Genomic DNA, 19,102 nt, shown 5'->3' on the forward strand with positions numbered 1-19,102 from the left:
CAGTGAATAACAAATACTGGCGAGGGTGTGGAGAGAAAGGAACACTACCACAATGTTGGTGGGACTGTAAATTAGTACAACCACTATGGAAAACAATATGGAGCTTTCTCAAACAATTACAGATAGGTCTTCCATATGATGCAGCAATCCCTCTTCTGGGTATATATCCAGAGGAATGGAAATCATCATGTAGAAGACATACCTCCACTCCCATGTTTATCACAGCTCTGTTTACAATAGCCAAGATATGGAACCAACCTAAATGTCCATCAATGGATGATTGGATAAGGAAACTGTGGTATATATATACACTATGGAATACTACTCTGCCATATAAAAGAATGAAATATTCCCATTTGCAACAACATGGATGAACCTGGAGAAATTTATGTTGAGTGAAACAAGCAAAGCACAGAGGGATAAATACTGCACGTGCTCATTCATATGTGGAATATAAGAAAGAAAAGAAGGAAGGAAAGACGACAGTAGTGCCATGGTCTAACAGAGGGAGGGAACATTTCTAGGGCCACAAATTGGAGTGGGGGATGAGGGGGAGGGGGAGGGAGGTTAGGGGATAATTGGATGTGGATAGGGGTACAAAAGTAATTTCCGGTAATGGGTATGCCCCCAGTATGAATCTGGCCCTCACATCATGGGCAGGAGGGGTGACAATTAGCTTTGTATCTCATGAATATTCTTAACAAATAAATAAATCTTTAAACAAGAAAGAAAGGATGATAAGAGACTATTTATGAACAACTATATGCCAGCAAATTTGATAACACAAAGATACAGATAAATTCCTAGACAAATATAATCTACCAAGTTTAAATTTTGAAGAAATAGAAAATTGGAACAGACCAATAACAAATAAGGAAATTGAGTGAGTAATACAAAGTCTCCCATTAAAGAAAAGCCCAGACCTGATGGCTTCACTGTTGAATTCTACTGAACATTTAAAGAACTAATATCAATTCTCTTCTGTCGGGCCTTAAAAACTAACGCCACCTTAAGTGACATTACAAGTGGTGCCATTATGGGCCCACAAGGGCGTATTAACGTGGCAGCGTAAGAGGGCGCTGGGAGGAAGTAGGGTGAGAGTGTCTGCGGGAACCTTGCCTTAGCCCTTACTGGCCAAATACGCGCTTCCGCACTCGTGAACACTGCGTGATTGCAATAGCTAGGCATTGAGACAGGATGCATGCTCTCATAACCTTTAAGCTGATTGACGAATGTAAAAAACCTCCCTTCCCCATTTGCCTTTAAAAGCAAGTGCTTGTGTGATAATAAATGGAACTGCTCGACAGAACCCCCGCCACGTCTGAGTGTCCTTTAATGAGCTGATTGGGGCCGGCGGCTGTGCTCACCTCCCTTCACGGCTCTCTTCCCCCATCTCCTTCCAACGGGGACTGGAGGGAAACAGGAATCCGGGCAATTCACTCGCCCACCAAAAGGGACACCTAGGGAGAGACTGATAACGAGGCTAGGGCTGTTCGGGTTGGCCAGCGGCGGACCCGATACTCTTCAAATTTCAGAAAATTGAGGAGGGAACACTTCCCAACTCATTTTATGAGACCAGCATTACTCTGATTCCAAAATCCGACAAAGATACAATAAAATAAATTATAGGCCAATATCCCTGATGAACATAGTGAGAAAATTCTCTACAAAATACTAGCAAACAGAATCCAACATTATATTAATTAGGATTTATCTCAGAGATGCATGGATGTTTTAACATATGCAAATCAATAAATGTGACACACCACATTAACAGAAAGACAAAAACCATATGGTCACTTCAACTGACGCAGAAAAAGCATTTAACAAAATTCAACGCTCCTTCTTGATGAAAAAAAAACTCTTAATAAACTAGGGATAGAAAGTATGTACCTCAGTACAACAAAGGCCATATATGGTAAACCCACAGTTTAATGTCATACTGAATAAGGGAAAGCTGAAAGTTTTTCCTCTTAGATCAGGAACAAAACAAGGATGCCCATTTTCACCACTTCTATTCAACACAGTACTGGAAGTCCTAGCCAGAGCAATTAGACAAGGGAAAGAAATAAAAGGCATATAAATTGGAAATGAGGAAGTCAAACTGCCCCTGTTTGCAGATAATATGATCTTATATAAAAAAACCCTAAAGCCTCCACCAAAAAACTGTTAGAACAAATAAACGAATTTAGTAAGTTACAGAATACAAAATCAATGTACAAAAGTCAGTAGCATTTCTACACTAATAGCAAAGTATCTGAAAAAGTAATCAAGAAAACAATTCCTTTTACAATACCTACAAAAAAATAAGATACCTAGGAATGAACTTAACTGAGGAGGTAAAAGACCTCTACAATGAAACCTATAAAACTTTGAAGAAAGAAATTCAGAAAAATAGGAATAAACGGAAAGATATCCCATGTTCATGGATTGGAAGAATTAATATTGTTAATATTAATATGGCCATTCTACCCAAAATTCTACCTGAAGCAATCTACAGATTTAATGCAATTCCTATCAGAATATCAATGACATTCTTCACAGAAATAGAAAAAACAACCCCAAAATTCACATGAAACCAAAAAAGACCCCAAATAGCCAAAGCAATCCTGAGAAAAACAGTTGGAGGCATCATTATGCTCCCTGACTTCAAGTTATACTACAAAGCTATAATAACCAAAACTGCATGGTACTGGCATAAAAACAGACACACAGACTAATGGAACAGAATAGAGAGCCCAGAAATAAATTAACACACCTACAGCCAACTGATCTTTGACAAAGGTGCCAAGAATACATATTGGGGAAAAGACAGTCTCTTCAATAAATAGCACTGGGAAAACTGGATATCCACATGCAGAAAAATGAGACCAAACCCTACCTCACACCATAGATTAAAGGTTTAAATGTAAAACCCAAAAATATGAAACTGCTAGAAGAAAACAGGGGAAATGATCCATAGCATGGGGCTGGGCAAGGGTTTTTTAAATAAAACTTCAAAAGCACAAGCAACAAAAGCAAAAACAGACAAGTAGGATTACGTCAAACTAAAAAGCTTCTGCTCATCAAAGGAAACTGTTAACAGAGTGAAGAGACAACCCACAAGATGGGAGAAAATATTTGCAAACTATACATCTGAAAAGGGGTTAATATCAAGAATATACAAGGAACTTAACAGCAAAAAAAAAAAAAAATACCCAATTGAGCAAAGGGCAAAGTATCTTAATAGACAATTCTGAAAAGAAGACACACAAATGGCCAACAAACATATGAAAAAAAGCTCAACATCACTAATCATCAGGGAAATGCAAATCAAAACAACAATGAGATACCTCCTCACTCCAGTTAGAATAGCTATTATCAAAAAGACAAAAGAGGGACTTTTGGTCAAGATGACAGAATAGATGGTCCTCAGCACTACTCTCTCCCACAAATCAACCAATTTACAACTATTAAAAAGCAACAACAGCCAAGCTGGGGCCGCTAGAGCTCAGGCAAAGAAGAGAGACCTACGGAGTACATGAAGGTGGGAGAAGCCACAATGAGAGAAAGAAAAAATCCTCTCCAAACTGTTTCAAATCCCAGCCACTCCCAGGCTGGAGCTACTGAGTGCACAGAGCAGGAGCTGGCAAAAAGCCACAGCTGTGCCCTTCAGATGAAGTTGCTTGGAGGCAGCAGGGGAGAAGAGGGCCCTGGTGGTCCCAGGCCAGCAATATCACTAATAGGGTTCCCATGGGCCCACATAGGATCAAGGAGCCACAACAACTGAAAAAAAGGAGCCACTCAGAGGCCAGGGAGTCATTGCAAGGGACCGGAGCATGGCCCATCCCATGGGAAGTGTTTGGAGCATGGGCAGTGGGGGAGATGGGCCTACCAGGGGAAAACTGGGGCACAGTGAGGACAGCTGATCTGCACCCCAATCAGCATAGGACCACTCAGAGGAGACTGCATCATGGGATGCAGTTTGATGAAAAGACTCAGGCCCAGACCAGAGTTTCTACACAACCCAGGGGCACCGGATTTCACTAGACCCAGAAGTACCTATAAAGTCAACCATTAAAACATGAGCTACACAAAAAGACTTCCCTAGGGAATCAGCCACAAAGCAGCAAATTTAGCTCAACCACAGAGCTCAAGTAGTGGTCCCTACAGAAGGTCCCCCAGTTTAGAAGTAAGCAAAGGACAACAAATTAGTTCCTGTGCAGAGCTTAAGTGATGGGAACAGCAAATAATCCAACACAGAACTGAAAGAAAACACAAAGTACCCACAACTAGAGGCAAAGTTTGATATTAACTAGTAAAGGTCTCATTTCACCAAAGAACACCTTTAACACCTAGAAGGACTGGAAGTCCTCTGAGCTATCAAGCCAGGAAGTGAGGAGGGCTGGGGGCCTCAGCCATGCCCCCCAACACCTGCAACCAGTCCCAAGGATGGGGACCGAGGGCCTTGGCCACACACCCTCGACAAGTGCAACCACCCCAGCGACAACCACCAAGCCACCACAGGAAGTGCCCCAGCCTCTCCCAAGCCAGGGCGGTGCAAGCTGTGGGCCTCAGCCATGCCCCGCTGACACACACAACCAGCCCAGTGATGACTACCAAGCCGCAGCAAGAAGGGCTCCAGGTTCCCGAGGTGGGGTGGTAGGAGGTGGGGGATTTTGCCAAACCCCCTGGACATCTGCACCCAGACCGGCAATGACCAAGCCACCGCTGGAAGCCCCCCAGTCTCCTCTGTGGGAATGTTGGGGTGCCACAGGCCTCAATCCCACTCCTCCTCCCTCCCCCTTCTTCCATCACATTTCCTTCCACTTTCCCCTCTCCCTACCAAATGCTCTGCAACAACAGCATAGAATGTAAAAAAAAAAAAAAAAATACTGATTAAAAAAAAAAGAAAAAAACTCAAGAAGACAAAAGAAAGCAAGTACTAGTGAGGCACGCTGTTGGTGGGAGTGTAAACTAGTACAGCCATTATGGAAAACAGCATGGAGGTTCTTCAAAAATTTAAAAACAGAACTACCATTTAATCCAGCAATCCCACTACTGGGTACATACCCAAAGAAAATGAAGTCAGTATGTCGAATAGACATCTGCACTCCCATGTTTTTTGCAGCACAATTTACAATAGTCAAGAGATGGAATCAACCTAAGTATCCAACAACAGATGAATGGATTTTTTAAATGTGGTATATATACATAATGGAATACTATTCAGCCATTAAAAAAAAAAGGAAATCCTGTCATTTGTGGCAACATGGATAGACTTGGAGAACATTATGTTAAGTGAAGGAAAACAACCACGGAAAGATAAAAACCATATGATTTCACTCATTTGTGGAATCTAAAAAAAAAAAAAAAAGTTGGTATTATAGAGGCAGAGAGTAGAACAGTGGTTACCACAGACTGGGGATTTGGGGAGGGAAAACAGTAAGAGGTTGGCCAACAGGTAAAAATTCAAATAGGAGGAATAAGTTCTGATGTTCTATTGCACAGTAGGGTGACTATAGTTAATATTTAAGTTTTATATATTACATTGATAGCTAGAGGAATGTCTTTTTTTTTTTTTTTTTTTTTTTTAAAGATGACCGGTAAGGGGATCTTAACCCTTGACTTGGTGTTGTCAGCACCACGCTCAGCCAGTGAGCGAACCGGCCATCCCTATATGGGATCCGAACCCGTGGCCTTGGTGTTATCAGCACCGCACTCTCCCGAGTGAGCCACAGGCCGGCCCCTAGAGGAATGTCTTTTGAATGTTTCCGACATAAATAGTAAATACATAAAGTGACTGATACATTAACTATCCTAACCCAATTATTATGCAACATATATATGTATCAAAACATCAGATTGTACCCTATACAAATAATTACAATGTATCAATTTTAAAAAAATTTTTTTTTAATTTTGGAAGATATTTTAACTTTATGACACAGTTTATTATAAATTAACGTTCAGAAACTGCTTGAGACAACTCAAAATAAAAACAAGCCAATTTTCAGGCTAAAAAACACAAAAACAAAAACAGGTGATCAGGAAAAGAAATGGAAATGGAAAGGACAATAGATCTGAGGATCATTCAAGATGTAAAAACTAAAGCTTGGGGTGATTAGGCGTAAATGATGAGAAGAGGAAAGAGTTAAAGATAATCCTGAGCTTTACAGCATGGGGCAAATGAATGGTTCTACCATTAAATGAGATAAAAAATACAGAAGAGAAGGAAATTTGGAGGAAAAACAATGACTTAGTTCACTGCCTACTGGATGTGACCTACAGGCAGGAGGAAAACTCCAATAAACAAACAGAAACAATAGGGAACAAAGAAGAGAGATTAAGATCTACGGAAGCTCTGCCCAATAAAGCTTTCCACAATGATGGAAATGTTCTATAGCTGTGCTGTCTAACGCAACAGACATTAGCCTCATGTGGCTTTGATCACTTGAATGTGACTAGTGCAATAGAGGAACTGATTTTTATTTTTAGCCTACATTTTTTTTTTTTTTTTTTTTTGTCTTTTTGTGACCGGCTGCACGTCACCGCACCGGCCATCCTTATATAGGATCCGAACCCGCGGCGGGAGCACTGCTGCGCTCCCAGCGCCACACTCTCCCGAGTGCGCCACGGGGTCAGCCCTGATTTTTATTTTTAATTAATTTTAATTTAATAGCTACAGGTGGCTAGTTACTACTATATTGGACATAACACATCTAGAAATTTAGCAGCATTCACATTTTCCTTCTCTCACTTTCCAAACACATGAAATTTAAGATTTACATTTGATTTAGATGACTCAAATAGTTCTAAAATATTACCCTGAGTTAATATATTACAAAACTGAAGAACTATGATCCATCCTCAGCCAAAAAGCATGATTACTTCCTTTTAAGTAATTCTTAATTCCATTTGTAAACCAAAATGAAACAGTAAAAACTGCATGGTTTTGGCAAGATGACATTAAGACACAGTCACAAAACAAACACCATCCATGGGTAAAGAGGTCTAGTTTGAGAGCTCCACTATTCAGAATACTGACCTCTCCATCACTATCAGATATCACAATGAATGCATCCTCAAGTTTACGTTTCCTCTTCACACTGACAGAACTGGTAGTTTCCGCATCCTTCTTCTCCTGGTTCTGAGATTCAGAGGTTTCTTTTACTTTTTTCTTTTTCCGTGGCATCCTTTTGTCTGAAATACAAGGAAAACTACTCAAAGTATAAGTTTTCTGGAAGCTATTCAAATTGGCCATCATGTAAAAGAAAAAGATATTCACCTAACAGAAGTAAAACAGGATTTCTGAACTTTTCCACTACTCATTAAAAATCGTATTTTTGTTCTATAGAGGAAAAATACATATAAATACATAAATCTTATATCCATGGTAAAATTTCAATAGCAGTAATACTAGTTCCTTACACATTAACTTAGACAACTGGTTTTCTTTACTCCATATTATAATTTACCTAAAAGACTTTTTTAAAATACTAATGCCTCAATCTGATAAGGGGCATCTACAAAAAAACCCACAGCTAATAAGTAAATATCATATTTAAAGGTAAAAGATTGAATGCTTTCTCCTTAAGACAAGGAGCAAGACAAGAATACCTGTTTTCATCACTGAGCATTACACTGGAGATTCTAGGCAGGTCAATTATGCAAGAAAAAATAAAAGACATAAGAGGGCTGGCCAATTAGCTCCTTTAGGAGAATATGATGCTGGTAACACCAAGGTCATGGGTTCAGATCACCTTAGTGGCCAACCACCACAAAAAAAAAAAAAAAAAAGATAGAAAAGACATTCAAACTGGAAAGGAAAAAGTAAAACTATCACCATTTACAGATGGCATGATTAAAAAAAGACACTAAGAAATCCACTAAAAAACTATTATAACTAACAAACAAGTTCATCAAGGTTGCAGGATACAGGGTCAATATACAAAAACCAATTGCATTGCTACATATACTAGTAATAAACACTCCAAAATGAAATTTCAAAACTTTCATTTCTAATAGCATTGAAAATTTTAAAATCCTCAGGAATAAAATTAACAAAGGAAGTACAAGACATGGAACTGAAAACTCAATATAATGTTGAAAGAAATTAAGGGAAGGGCTGGCTGGTTAGCTTCCTCAGTGCATGGTGCTGATAAAGCCAAGGTCAAGGGTTAGGATACCCATACTGGCCAGCTGGGGAAAGGGGAAAGGGAAAAGGGGAAAGGGGAGGGGGAAGGGGAAAGGGGAGGGGGAGGGGGAAGGGGAGGGGGAAGGGGAAGGGGAAGGGGAAGGGGGAAGGGAAGGGGAAAGGGAAGGGGAAGGGGAAGGGGAAGGGGAAGGGAAGGGGAAGGGAAGGGGAAGGGAAGGGGAAGGGAAGGGGAAGGGAAGGGGAAGGGAAGGGAAGGGGAAGGGGAAGGGGAAGGGGAAGGGGAAGGGAAAGGGAAGGGAAGGGAAGGGAAGGGAAGGGAAGGGAAGGGAAGGGAAGGGAAGGGAAGGGAAGGGAAGGGAAGGGAAGGGAAGGGAAGGGAAGGGAAGGGAAGGGAAGGGAAGGGAAAGGAAGGGAAAGGAAAGGAAAGGAAAGGAAAGGAAAGGAAAGGAAAGGAAGAAATTAAGGGAGAGTGAAATAAATGTAAAGACCTCCAATGTTCATGAGTTAAACTTGATAGTTAATACAGCAATACTTTCCAAATTGCTCTCCAGATACAACATAATCCCTAATAAAATCCCAGTTGGCTTTTTTTGTGGAAAGAGAGGAGCTGATCCTGAAATTCATATGAAAATGCAAGGGTCCCAAAATAGATAAAACAATCTTGGAAAAAAAGAACAAAGTTGAAGGACTCAAATATCCCAATTTCAAAACTTACTACAAAGCTACAGTTATCATAACAGTGTGGCACTGGCAAAAGGATATATATACAGATCAACAGAATAGAAATGATACTCTAGAAAATGCCCACACATTTACTGTCATCTGATTTTGGACAAGGGTGACAAAGTAACTCAATGGAGAAAGAATAGTCTTTTCAACCAATGATGCTAGGACAACTGGAAATCCACATACAAAAGAATGAAATTGGACCTTTGCCTCACCTAAAAGTTGCATGAAATGGATTAAAGACCTAAATGTAAGAACTCTTTAAGAGCAAACATAACCATAAATCTTTGTGACCTTGGATAGGCAATGGTTTGTTAAATTTGACAACAAAAACACAAGCAACAAAAGAAATAGAAAACTAGACTTCATCTAAATTAAAAACTTCTGTGCTCTAAACCATAACATCAAAAAGTGAAAAACAGAATGGGAAAAACAAATTTGCAAATATCTATGTAACAAAGGAATTGCATCCAGTATATATAAAGAACTTTTGCAACTCAACAGGAAAAAAATAAATAACCCAGTTAAAAAAATGGGCAAAGGACTTGAATAGACATTTCTCCAAAGAAGATATACAAATGACCAGTAAGCACATGAAAAATGATGCTCAACATCACTAATCATTAGGGAAATGCAAATCAAAACCATAATGAGATACCACTTCACACCCTATGATGGCTATTAAAAAAAAATAATGGAAAATAACAAGTGATGGTGAGGATGCAGAGAAACTAGAACCCTAATACATTGTTAATGGAAATGTAAAATGGTGCAGCTACTGGGGGGGGGGCAAATTACTAATACACGCTACAACATGGATAGACTTTGAAAACATTATGTTAAGTGAAAGAAACCAGACAGAAAAGGCCCACATTATATGATTCCATTTATATGAAGCATCCAGAATAAGCAAATCTTAGAAAGCAGATTAGTAACTGCTAGGGGCATGGGGAGGGGAAGGTATATGACTGCTTAACGACTGCAGGGTTTATTCTTGGGGTGATAAAAATGTTTTGGAACTACAGAGTGGTGATAGTGGAGCAACACTGTGAATTTACTAAAAGCCACTAAACAATATACTTAGAAATGGTTAAAATGCAGGATTTTGTTATGCAAATTTTACCTCAATTTTTAAAAAGGGGCGACAGGGTCACCAGATGATTTTATTTTATAGCCAAAGCAGAGAATCACTGACTTAAATAATCACATATTTAAATAGAGCAACCTTAACTTTGTTACAAACTTCTCAAATCAACTATTCAATTACTCCTAAGGGAATTGTTAAATCTTACTATCAGATGGCAACTATACAATCCTTGCATTAAGGTTTTTCTACAAAAACATTTCAGGGAATAAAGATGCTAAACCAATGCTTCTAATTTAAAAAATCATTCCCTGTCATAAGAATAGATACACAAACACAAATAAGTTTCTTTTTCTGTTCTTAATGCATATTTAAACGACAACTCTTGAATAGAAGAAATCACACAGAAATGATTAAAACATTAAACTACATACACATTTTTAACTTCTGTATTTAAATAAACACAGTTACAACAAAATTAAAGAAATACATAGCATATATGATACAGGATTAGCTAGCTAGCTATCATATAAAAACTACTTATAAGTTGATAATAAAACAACATCTCACTACATAATCGGACATGAATGTCTGTGTCCCTCCAAAATTTGTATGTCGAAATCTAATCCCTAATTAGATAGGAGGTAGGGCCTTAGTAAAGTGATTCGGTCATGAGGATGGAGCGCTCATGAATGGGATTTGTGTCTTTATAAAACAGGCCTGAGGGAGCTTCCTTGCCCCTTTTGCCATTCCACCATGTGAGAACAAAGCAAGAAGGCACTGTCTTTGAAGCAGAGAGCAAGCCCTCACCGGGCACCAAATCTGCTGCCACCCTGATCTTGGAATTCCCAGCCTTCAGAACTGTGAACATTAAATTTCTATTGTTTTTGAATTACTTGGTCTGAGGTATTTTGTTATAGCAGCAGAAACAGACTAAGACACTGTCAATTCACAAGGAAAAAACCACATGAAATACAAATATATGGGAGTATTTAATCTATCAAATTGTCATTACACAAATTAAAACACAAATAGAATGACATATTTTTACTTCCTAAATTAAAACAAGTTAATTTTTATATTAATTCATAAGTAGCGGGGACAGTTTTCTAAACACCAAACTATAATAGAAACAGAAAACACCCACATACACAAAACTTTGAATAAATGATGCCATATTTCTAATAAAAATAACTAGTCTTCACTTTTAATCACTCACCTTACCCCACCTTTTTAGATTCAGTTCTGCTACTGCCATAATGAAAACTACCCAAAGAAAACAAAACTCTTTGGGGAACAAGGGAGAAAGAGCAAAGAACCTGAGGGGAAAATATATGGAATTTGGCAAATTAAAAAGATAGACAGATCCTAGAATAATACTTAGAGAACTGCTGGCCAAGGGACCTTAACCTGTCTATCCACAAGCCCTTAAAAGATCTATGGATTGACCTCAAGGGATTCACAATCCCCTGAAACTGTGTGCAAAGCTGTCTTTTCTATATCTCCCTTGGGAAAAATTTTATAGCTTTCATCAAATTCTTAAAGGAGCTCAAGAGCCAAAAGAGTTTAGAACTACCAAGATTCTAGGTTAAACCCCTTCATTTTCAGAATCAACCAGGAGATGTAAATTGACATAAGCAGATTCCCAGTGTTTATTTTGTGTTTAATAAATATGTTTACATTGTATTATCCATGTATTTTCACTATTTCCTTTTTACATTTTGATTTTTTGTTTTCTAATACATATATATTATACGGATAAACATAATTTATAAATAAATTGACAATTAGCAAAAGCAAAGAAATGCTCAACATCATTAGCCATCAAGAAATTACAAATTAAACCCATGATAACATAATACTGTACATCCACTAGAACGGCTAAAATTAAAAATACAACACAAATGTGGGCAGGGATGTGTAATATAATGGATCACTCATACACCACTAATGGGAATGTAAAATGATAAAACCACTTTGGAAAACGGTTTGGCAGTTTCTTAAAAATATATATATATACAAACCATACAAGCAAGTCATTCCTCTATTATTTATCCAATAGAAATGAAAACCTATCTCCACACAAAGACTCATACATGAATGTTCACAGCAGCTTTTTTCATCATGAAAAACACTAGAGAAAACCCAAATGTCCATCAACAGATGAATAGACAACTTGTGGTTTACCCATACAACAGAATACTACTCAGGAATTACAGGATACAGGCAAAACATGGATGAATCTCAAAATCATTATGCTGAATGAAAGGCACAAAGGGTATAGATCATATCATTCCATTTATATAAAATCCAAACTAAACCATAGTGACAAAAAGCAAATCATGGGTTGCCTAGGGTCACTAAGGAAGGAATGGACTAAAAAGAAGCATGAGGAATCTTTTCAGGGTGATGGAAGTATACTGTATCATGACTGTGGTGACAGTTTCATTAGTGTATATACAACTAGAAAAACTCATCAAACTGTATACTTCAAATAAATGCAACAATGTATTAGGGTTCCAGTTTCTCCACATCCTCACCAACACTTGTTATTTTCTGTTTTGTTTTGTTTTTTAATAGTCATCATAGTAGGTGTGGAATGATATCTCACTATGGTTTTGATTTGCATTTCTCTAATCACTAATGATGTTGAGCATCTTTTCATGTGCTTACTGGTCATTTGTATATCTTCTTTGGAGAAATGTCTGTTCAAATCTTTTGCCCATTTTTTAATTGGGTTATTTGTCTTTTTCTTATTGAGTTGTAAGAGTTCTTTATATATTATGGGTGCAAGTCCTTATATATAAATTGTTTGGCTATAAAGTTAGTTGATAAGGAAAAACACAATGAGTTACCACTACACACCCACTGGCTTGGATAAAACTTAAAAGACTAAAATACTGAGTGCTGGCAAGGATTTAGAGCAGCTAGAACACTGATAACATTGCTGGTAAGGAATATAAAGTGGTATATAACCACTTTGGAAAACAGTTTGGCAGTTTCTTAATAAGTAAAATATAGACCTACTACGTGACCTAGCCATTCCACTCCTGGGGATTTATCCAAGAGAAATGAAGACGTGAATGCTCATAGCAGCCCTATTCTTAAGGACAAAAACTGGAAATAACCCACATATCCATCAACATGTGAATGGATAAACAAATTGTAGAATATCCATACAATGAAAAATTATTCAACAACAAAAAGGAACAATGTACTGATGATGCATTCAATGCCACAGGGGAATCTCAAAAACACTATTGTGAGCAAAAGCAGCAATGCACAAAAGACTATATACCATATGATCCCATCTATATGAAACTCTAGAAGAAACTAATCTGACCAACAGTTAAAGGAAAACAAACCAGCAAGTGCCTGGAGCCAGAATGAAAGAGGGACAGAAATGACTGGTAAAAGGCACAGGGGTAACTTTTGAGGTAATAGAAGTGGCCATATGTTGATTGTGGTGGTCATTATATAGGTGCATAACTTGATTAAAATTCAACAAAGGACTTCTGATTACTGACATGACAAAGTAAGGAGGTTGATAATCTTTTCTCAATCTTTCTCAGAAAAGAAACTATAAAGCTGACCAAAACAGTCCAACCATTTTGGCACTTGAAAATTGGCTAAAAGAATACAACAAATGGAATTCGTTACTCATGAAAACTGCTGAACTTTGATTTTAAAAAACCATAAGTCTCTCCCATTCACACCTAGGGATTCCCATATACCCTTTCTCCTTAGTTCAAATGATAGTTTAAACTATCAGCCCAGTAGTTCAACCTGCAGAGGGAAGAAAAGGAGTATCAACAATTTCACTGCCACAGCTGGAGGGGAGTAACTAGATTTGGTCCTTAGTCTCAGTCTATCATTCTTGGTCTATTTGAGTGGCCAGTAGTCTGTGATGGGTCTTAATTGAGGCAAGCAACAAACTAGAAGATGAGTCAAAAACTTATCAAGGTGTTCGAGGAACTAAGACAGCCACAGGAGGATTCATAAACTCTCCAAATATCCCAGACTGAACAGAGACCATTCAAATGCACAGCAGAGACCAGAGTAGTCCAAACGTCCTATGTAATACTGCTCAGCAGGGTCTGTGCACACACACACACACACACACAAACAAGAAATTTGAGAGCCCTGAAGAAAGTAAAAGGTGGGGCAGACTTGAAAGTTAGCACCCACCTTCCATCCTGTATGGAGCCAAGATGTCATCTTTGATCCTTTTGCCCACATTTTTCATATCCAATTCATTCTATGTCCTATTGATTTCACATCCTATGTATCTCCTTAACTTTCCCATTTCTGTCCATTTTCACCATCACCCTAGTCCAAGCTACCAACAACTTTCGTGTGTACAGCTATAAGAGTCTCTTAACTGGGTTTCTTACTTTAACCACTGTCTCCCTCCAAACTGCTCTACACACTGAAGCTGTTATCGTTTCAAACCACAAACCTTAATTACTCCACTACTTAAAACACTTCAGTGACTTCCAACTGCTTTTACAGTTAAGACATTTTTGCTCTTAATATGTGCTACATTCACTTCCCCATACAAGCCAGACACCAGACACCAAAAAAAAAAAAAACATGGGCTACGTTGTACATCCTGTATTATCTAACCTCTTGCTAGATTCCTCTTCCTCTAAACTCTCCCTCAGTTCTTAAACTTCAGCCATACTCTTTTCTTGTCACAGGGCTTTTGTACATGTTCCTTACACTCCCCCAACATTCCCCTTCACCTACTTAATTCCTTGTCATCCTTGAGATGCCAGCTCACTTATGATCTTTTCAGAGAAAAATTTTCCTTGACCCCCAAAAGCGGTCAAATATCTCTATTACACATTCTCAAAGTACCATATTATCACAGTTGTAATTATATATTCATTTGTGACTTTTAAGGAAATGTCTGTCTTTCCCAATAGACTATAGGCTTCAGAAAGGCAAGGATAATATAATCCCAGCACCTAGCACATTCCCTTGCAAATGACAGGTGATCAACAAATATTTATTAAATAAATAAATTATGCAAGCTTTAGAACAATTAAGTTAAGAGTAGTGAAATTATAAGTATTTTTCTCCTTTATTCAAACTTTCTATAAGTCTATGATCGTTTTATAATTTAAAAATAATATTCAAAGAAATCTTGCTGCATCTTATTGTTTTCAGCATAAAAGTCCTATATGTGTTTTATTAGGTTTATACCCACAGTCTGGGGGTTTTTTTTAGTTACTGATTAAATAAGTGGAGCAATACCTTGGCCATGGATTGGAAGGCTCAACATAGTAAAGATGTCAATTCCCCTCAAATCAATCTTACATTTAGTGCAATTCCTATAAAAATCCCAGGAAGATTTTTTGTAGACACAGACAATCTTATTCTAAAATTTATATGGAAAGGCACAAGCCCTGGAACAACTTCAACATTCTTGACAAAGAAAAAGTGGGAGGAATTACTGTACCTGATATTAAAATAGGCTTACTATCTAGCTACAGTAATCAAGATAGTGTGGTATTGGTGGAGGAATCGACACACAGATCCATGGAATGGAATAGAGGACCCAGAAATAGACCAACATAAATATGCTCAAACTCATTTCTGACAAAGCTGCAAAAACCATTTGGCAGAAGAAACCTTCTCAACAAATAATGTTAGAGCAAGTGGACATCCACAGGCAAAAATGTAATGAATCTCGACCTAAACCTCACACTTTACACAAAATTAACTCAAGTTGAACCATATTAAAACCACTATGAGACAGCACTATATACCTATAATGGCTAGGATTAAAAAAAAGTCACAACACCAAATGCTGACAAAGTTGCAGAGAAACTGGATCATCACACATTGGAGGTAGGAATGTTTACATCGACTCTGAAAACACTTTGGCAGTTTTTTTTAAAATGAAAAAAGGCAACTACCATATAACCCAGTGTTGAGGGTTAGAAATCTTGATTCTCATTTGATTTTAGAATAGGGTTTTTAGGTAAATGCATGTATGGGACAAAAGTCTCTGGTCAGTGGGCCACAGCCTACAGATAGCTGGGCAACAGTCCATCTAATCAACTCTAATAACAGCTTAGGTATGGGATTGTATACTTTAATGATTTTAGAGCTAACAGGTGGTTGTCATACTGATCCTGTTAAGAGATTTTAAGAATTGCTGAAGGGAAAGATGTGAAAAAAATGTTTGCTAGGGGCAAGTTGTCTGTTAGTGGAAACTTTGGAGATAATTAAATTTTATCATAAAAATGCAACTTTTGCTTAAGGAGAGGTTATACTTTAGATAATGAGTGCAGTCTGACCAACTTAGCTTTTCACTAATTGTACTTTGGAATGTCACATTGTTAATTTTACTGATGTTACTCGTTTCCACTGTTTAAGCTATACTTAGCCATAGATAACTTTTGTAACACTGCCCATGTCTTTGTGTCCTTTTGTAATGCTTGAATCAACTGATTTTTCTTGTGAAACTTCCTTGTCTTTACAATAAAAAATAGAAGCTAACTTTGAATCAGGGCTGTACCCAGTTTTCTCCTTCTAACAGGGGAGTTGGTGGGGTACAGTCCCTTCGGGCTTCTCATCGCATTCATGCTGCTTTGAGTTATCCTTTTACCATCTCCATTACACAGTGAGAAGTATAACTACCCAGCAATTGTACTCCTAAGCATTTATCTCCCAAAAATAAAAATTTATGTTCACACAAAAATTTGTACATGAATGTTCATAGGAGCTTTATTCATAATAGCCAAAAACAGGAATCAGCCCAGATGTCCTTCAACATGTGAATGGCTAAACAAATTGTAGTATACATATTGTGAAAGGTACTCAGAAATAAAAAGGAATGAGCTATTGATACATGCAAAAACTCTGCTGACTCACCAGGAAAATACACTGAGCAAAAACAACAACAAAAGCCAATCCCAAAGTGTCACATGCTATATGATTCTATTTATAAAACATTTTTGAAATGACAAAATTTTAGAAATGGACATGGGATTAATGGTTTAGTAATGAAGGAGGGGATGTACAGGAGGGAGGTGAATGTGGTCAGAAAAGAGAACCTTGTGGTGTTAGAACTCTTTTGACTGTGGTGGATACAAGAACCAATACAGGTGATAAAACTAACACACAACATATAAATAAGTAGAAGTAAATCTAAACACAATCAGTGGATGTACTAACATCAGTATCCTTGTTGTGTTATTAAATAATTTTGCAAATTGTTACCACTGGGTAAAACTGGGCAACAAAGACAAAAGGTTATTATTTCTTACAACTGCATATGAATCTACAATTATCTCAAATGAAAATTTCTATTAAAAAAATGCTTAGCTTACCAGCCATACACAGCAGGTTGAATTTGGCTTGTGGGCTGTAGTTTGCCAACCCCTAGCAAGGGGGTTGGCAAAAATTTTCAAGGCTATTTATGCTGATCTCAAATTTTTACACTTCAAAACATAATATTTATATCAAATACTCTCCAGTTGGTTAGAACACAGTCTTGGTAACATCAAGGTTCAGATTTCTGTACCTGCCAGCCACCAAGAAGAAAATTAACACTCTCTTCCAGTGTCATTATCTGTTTTAAATTAAGGCCTAAACTTCTGGCTGAAATCAAAATATTCCAAAATATGAAAAATGTAAAAACAATTTGTCATGAATGCACAAAGTCTGTTGACAGAAAATGGACAAATACAGTGTGCCTGTTATCCAGTCATCTAAAATATTCTCAGATACGAGTAAAATATTTCTATCAAGATCAGAAAGAAGTAGAGACACAAACAGTCTTAGGTACAATTTTGGTAGAATGGTAGAGCTTCAGTTAGCCTCTACAGGGTCCTTTACATTTCTCATCTCAATTGATTCTGTATCTTTAATTTCGAAAAGATTTCTAATATAAATTACTGAAGATTTTATATTGAGGTACCAAAACATTTCCTGGATACCACAAAATAATAACTGGAGCAAAGGCTGGCTTCCATCATCTTCATAGTTAACATCAGTAAATACACACCATTTTCTATTTGATTTTGTCAGCTATGATAATAAGAGCTTGATAATTCTACAACTCTGTTTACTGAAGAACATAGCTTTGATGGACGAAAATCTAACTACACCTGCGTAACCTCAAAATTCTAAATCTATCCCTTTCAACTCTCTATCTCTAGTTCAAACATGTTTGCTCCATCTCTTGCCCTTACCCTTCAGATATATTTCTTCCACTCATCTTCACTACATTTAAAGAGATCACTGACTCTGCAGCTTTAGCAGTAAATTTTCTTGAGATCAATGACTCCATCTTAATCACAAACTTAAATAGCTTAAATTTCCAAAGACAAAAATAAATTGGGTTTGGCCATGATTTCTTGGATATGACATGAAAAGCACTGGGAACAACAAAATAAATATACTGGACTACGTACAACAAAATTAAAAATCTTTGTGCATCAAAGGACAATATTAACAACGTGAAAAGGCAACCCACAAAAATAGGAAAAACTATTAGCAAATCATATAGCTGATAAGGGACTATTACACAGAATATAAGAAAAACTCCTAAAATTCAGCAACAAAAAAAAGGATACAACTAAAAATGAGTGGGCTGGCCAGTTAGCTCAATTGATTAGACTGTGGTGTTTTAACACCAAAGGTCAAGGGTTCTGATCCCATTACCAGCCAGCCACCAAAAATATAAAAAATGAAATAAATATTAAAAATGGGCAAAGAACTTGAACAGACATTTCTCCAAAGAAGATATACAAATGGCCAATATATGAAAGATACTCAATATCACTAACCCTTAGGGAAACGCAAATCAAAATCACAGTGAGATACCACCTCACTCCCATTAGGACTGTGTATTAGTCCATTTCTGTTCCTTATAATGAAATACCTGGAACTGGATGATTTATAAAGAAACAAAACTTATTGCTTACAGTTCAGGGGCTAGGAAGTCCGAAGTCCAAGAACACATCTGGTGGTGGGGACAGTGACCCAGGGGTTTCACATTGCAAGATGGTGGAAGCAAAGAGAGAAAGAGAGAGACTAACGCCCTCATTCACTCTCCTTTTAAAGCCCACCAAACCACGCCCATGACCACCATTTTTAATCCATTCACTATGGCAAGGTCCTAATCACCTCTTCAAGGC

At 37.5% G+C, this 19,102-nt stretch overlaps 1 protein-coding gene across 1 annotated transcript in view; it reads right to left on the reverse strand.

Moving 5' to 3' along the window:
• UIMC1 (ubiquitin interaction motif containing 1) overlaps positions 1-19,102 on the reverse strand; it is a 143,939-nt gene that overhangs the window by 115,775 nt on the left and 9,062 nt on the right. The window contains exon 2 of the mRNA XM_063086343.1: positions 7,028-7,182. Coding sequence (XP_062942413.1) covers positions 7,028-7,174 — 147 coding nt within the window. The 5' untranslated portion in view covers positions 7,175-7,182. The remainder of the gene's footprint in view (positions 1-7,027; positions 7,183-19,102) is intronic.

Source organism: Cynocephalus volans, chromosome 2 (assembly GCF_027409185.1).
Source record: "Cynocephalus volans isolate mCynVol1 chromosome 2, mCynVol1.pri, whole genome shotgun sequence".
NCBI lineage: Eukaryota > Metazoa > Chordata > Mammalia > Dermoptera > Cynocephalidae > Cynocephalus > Cynocephalus volans.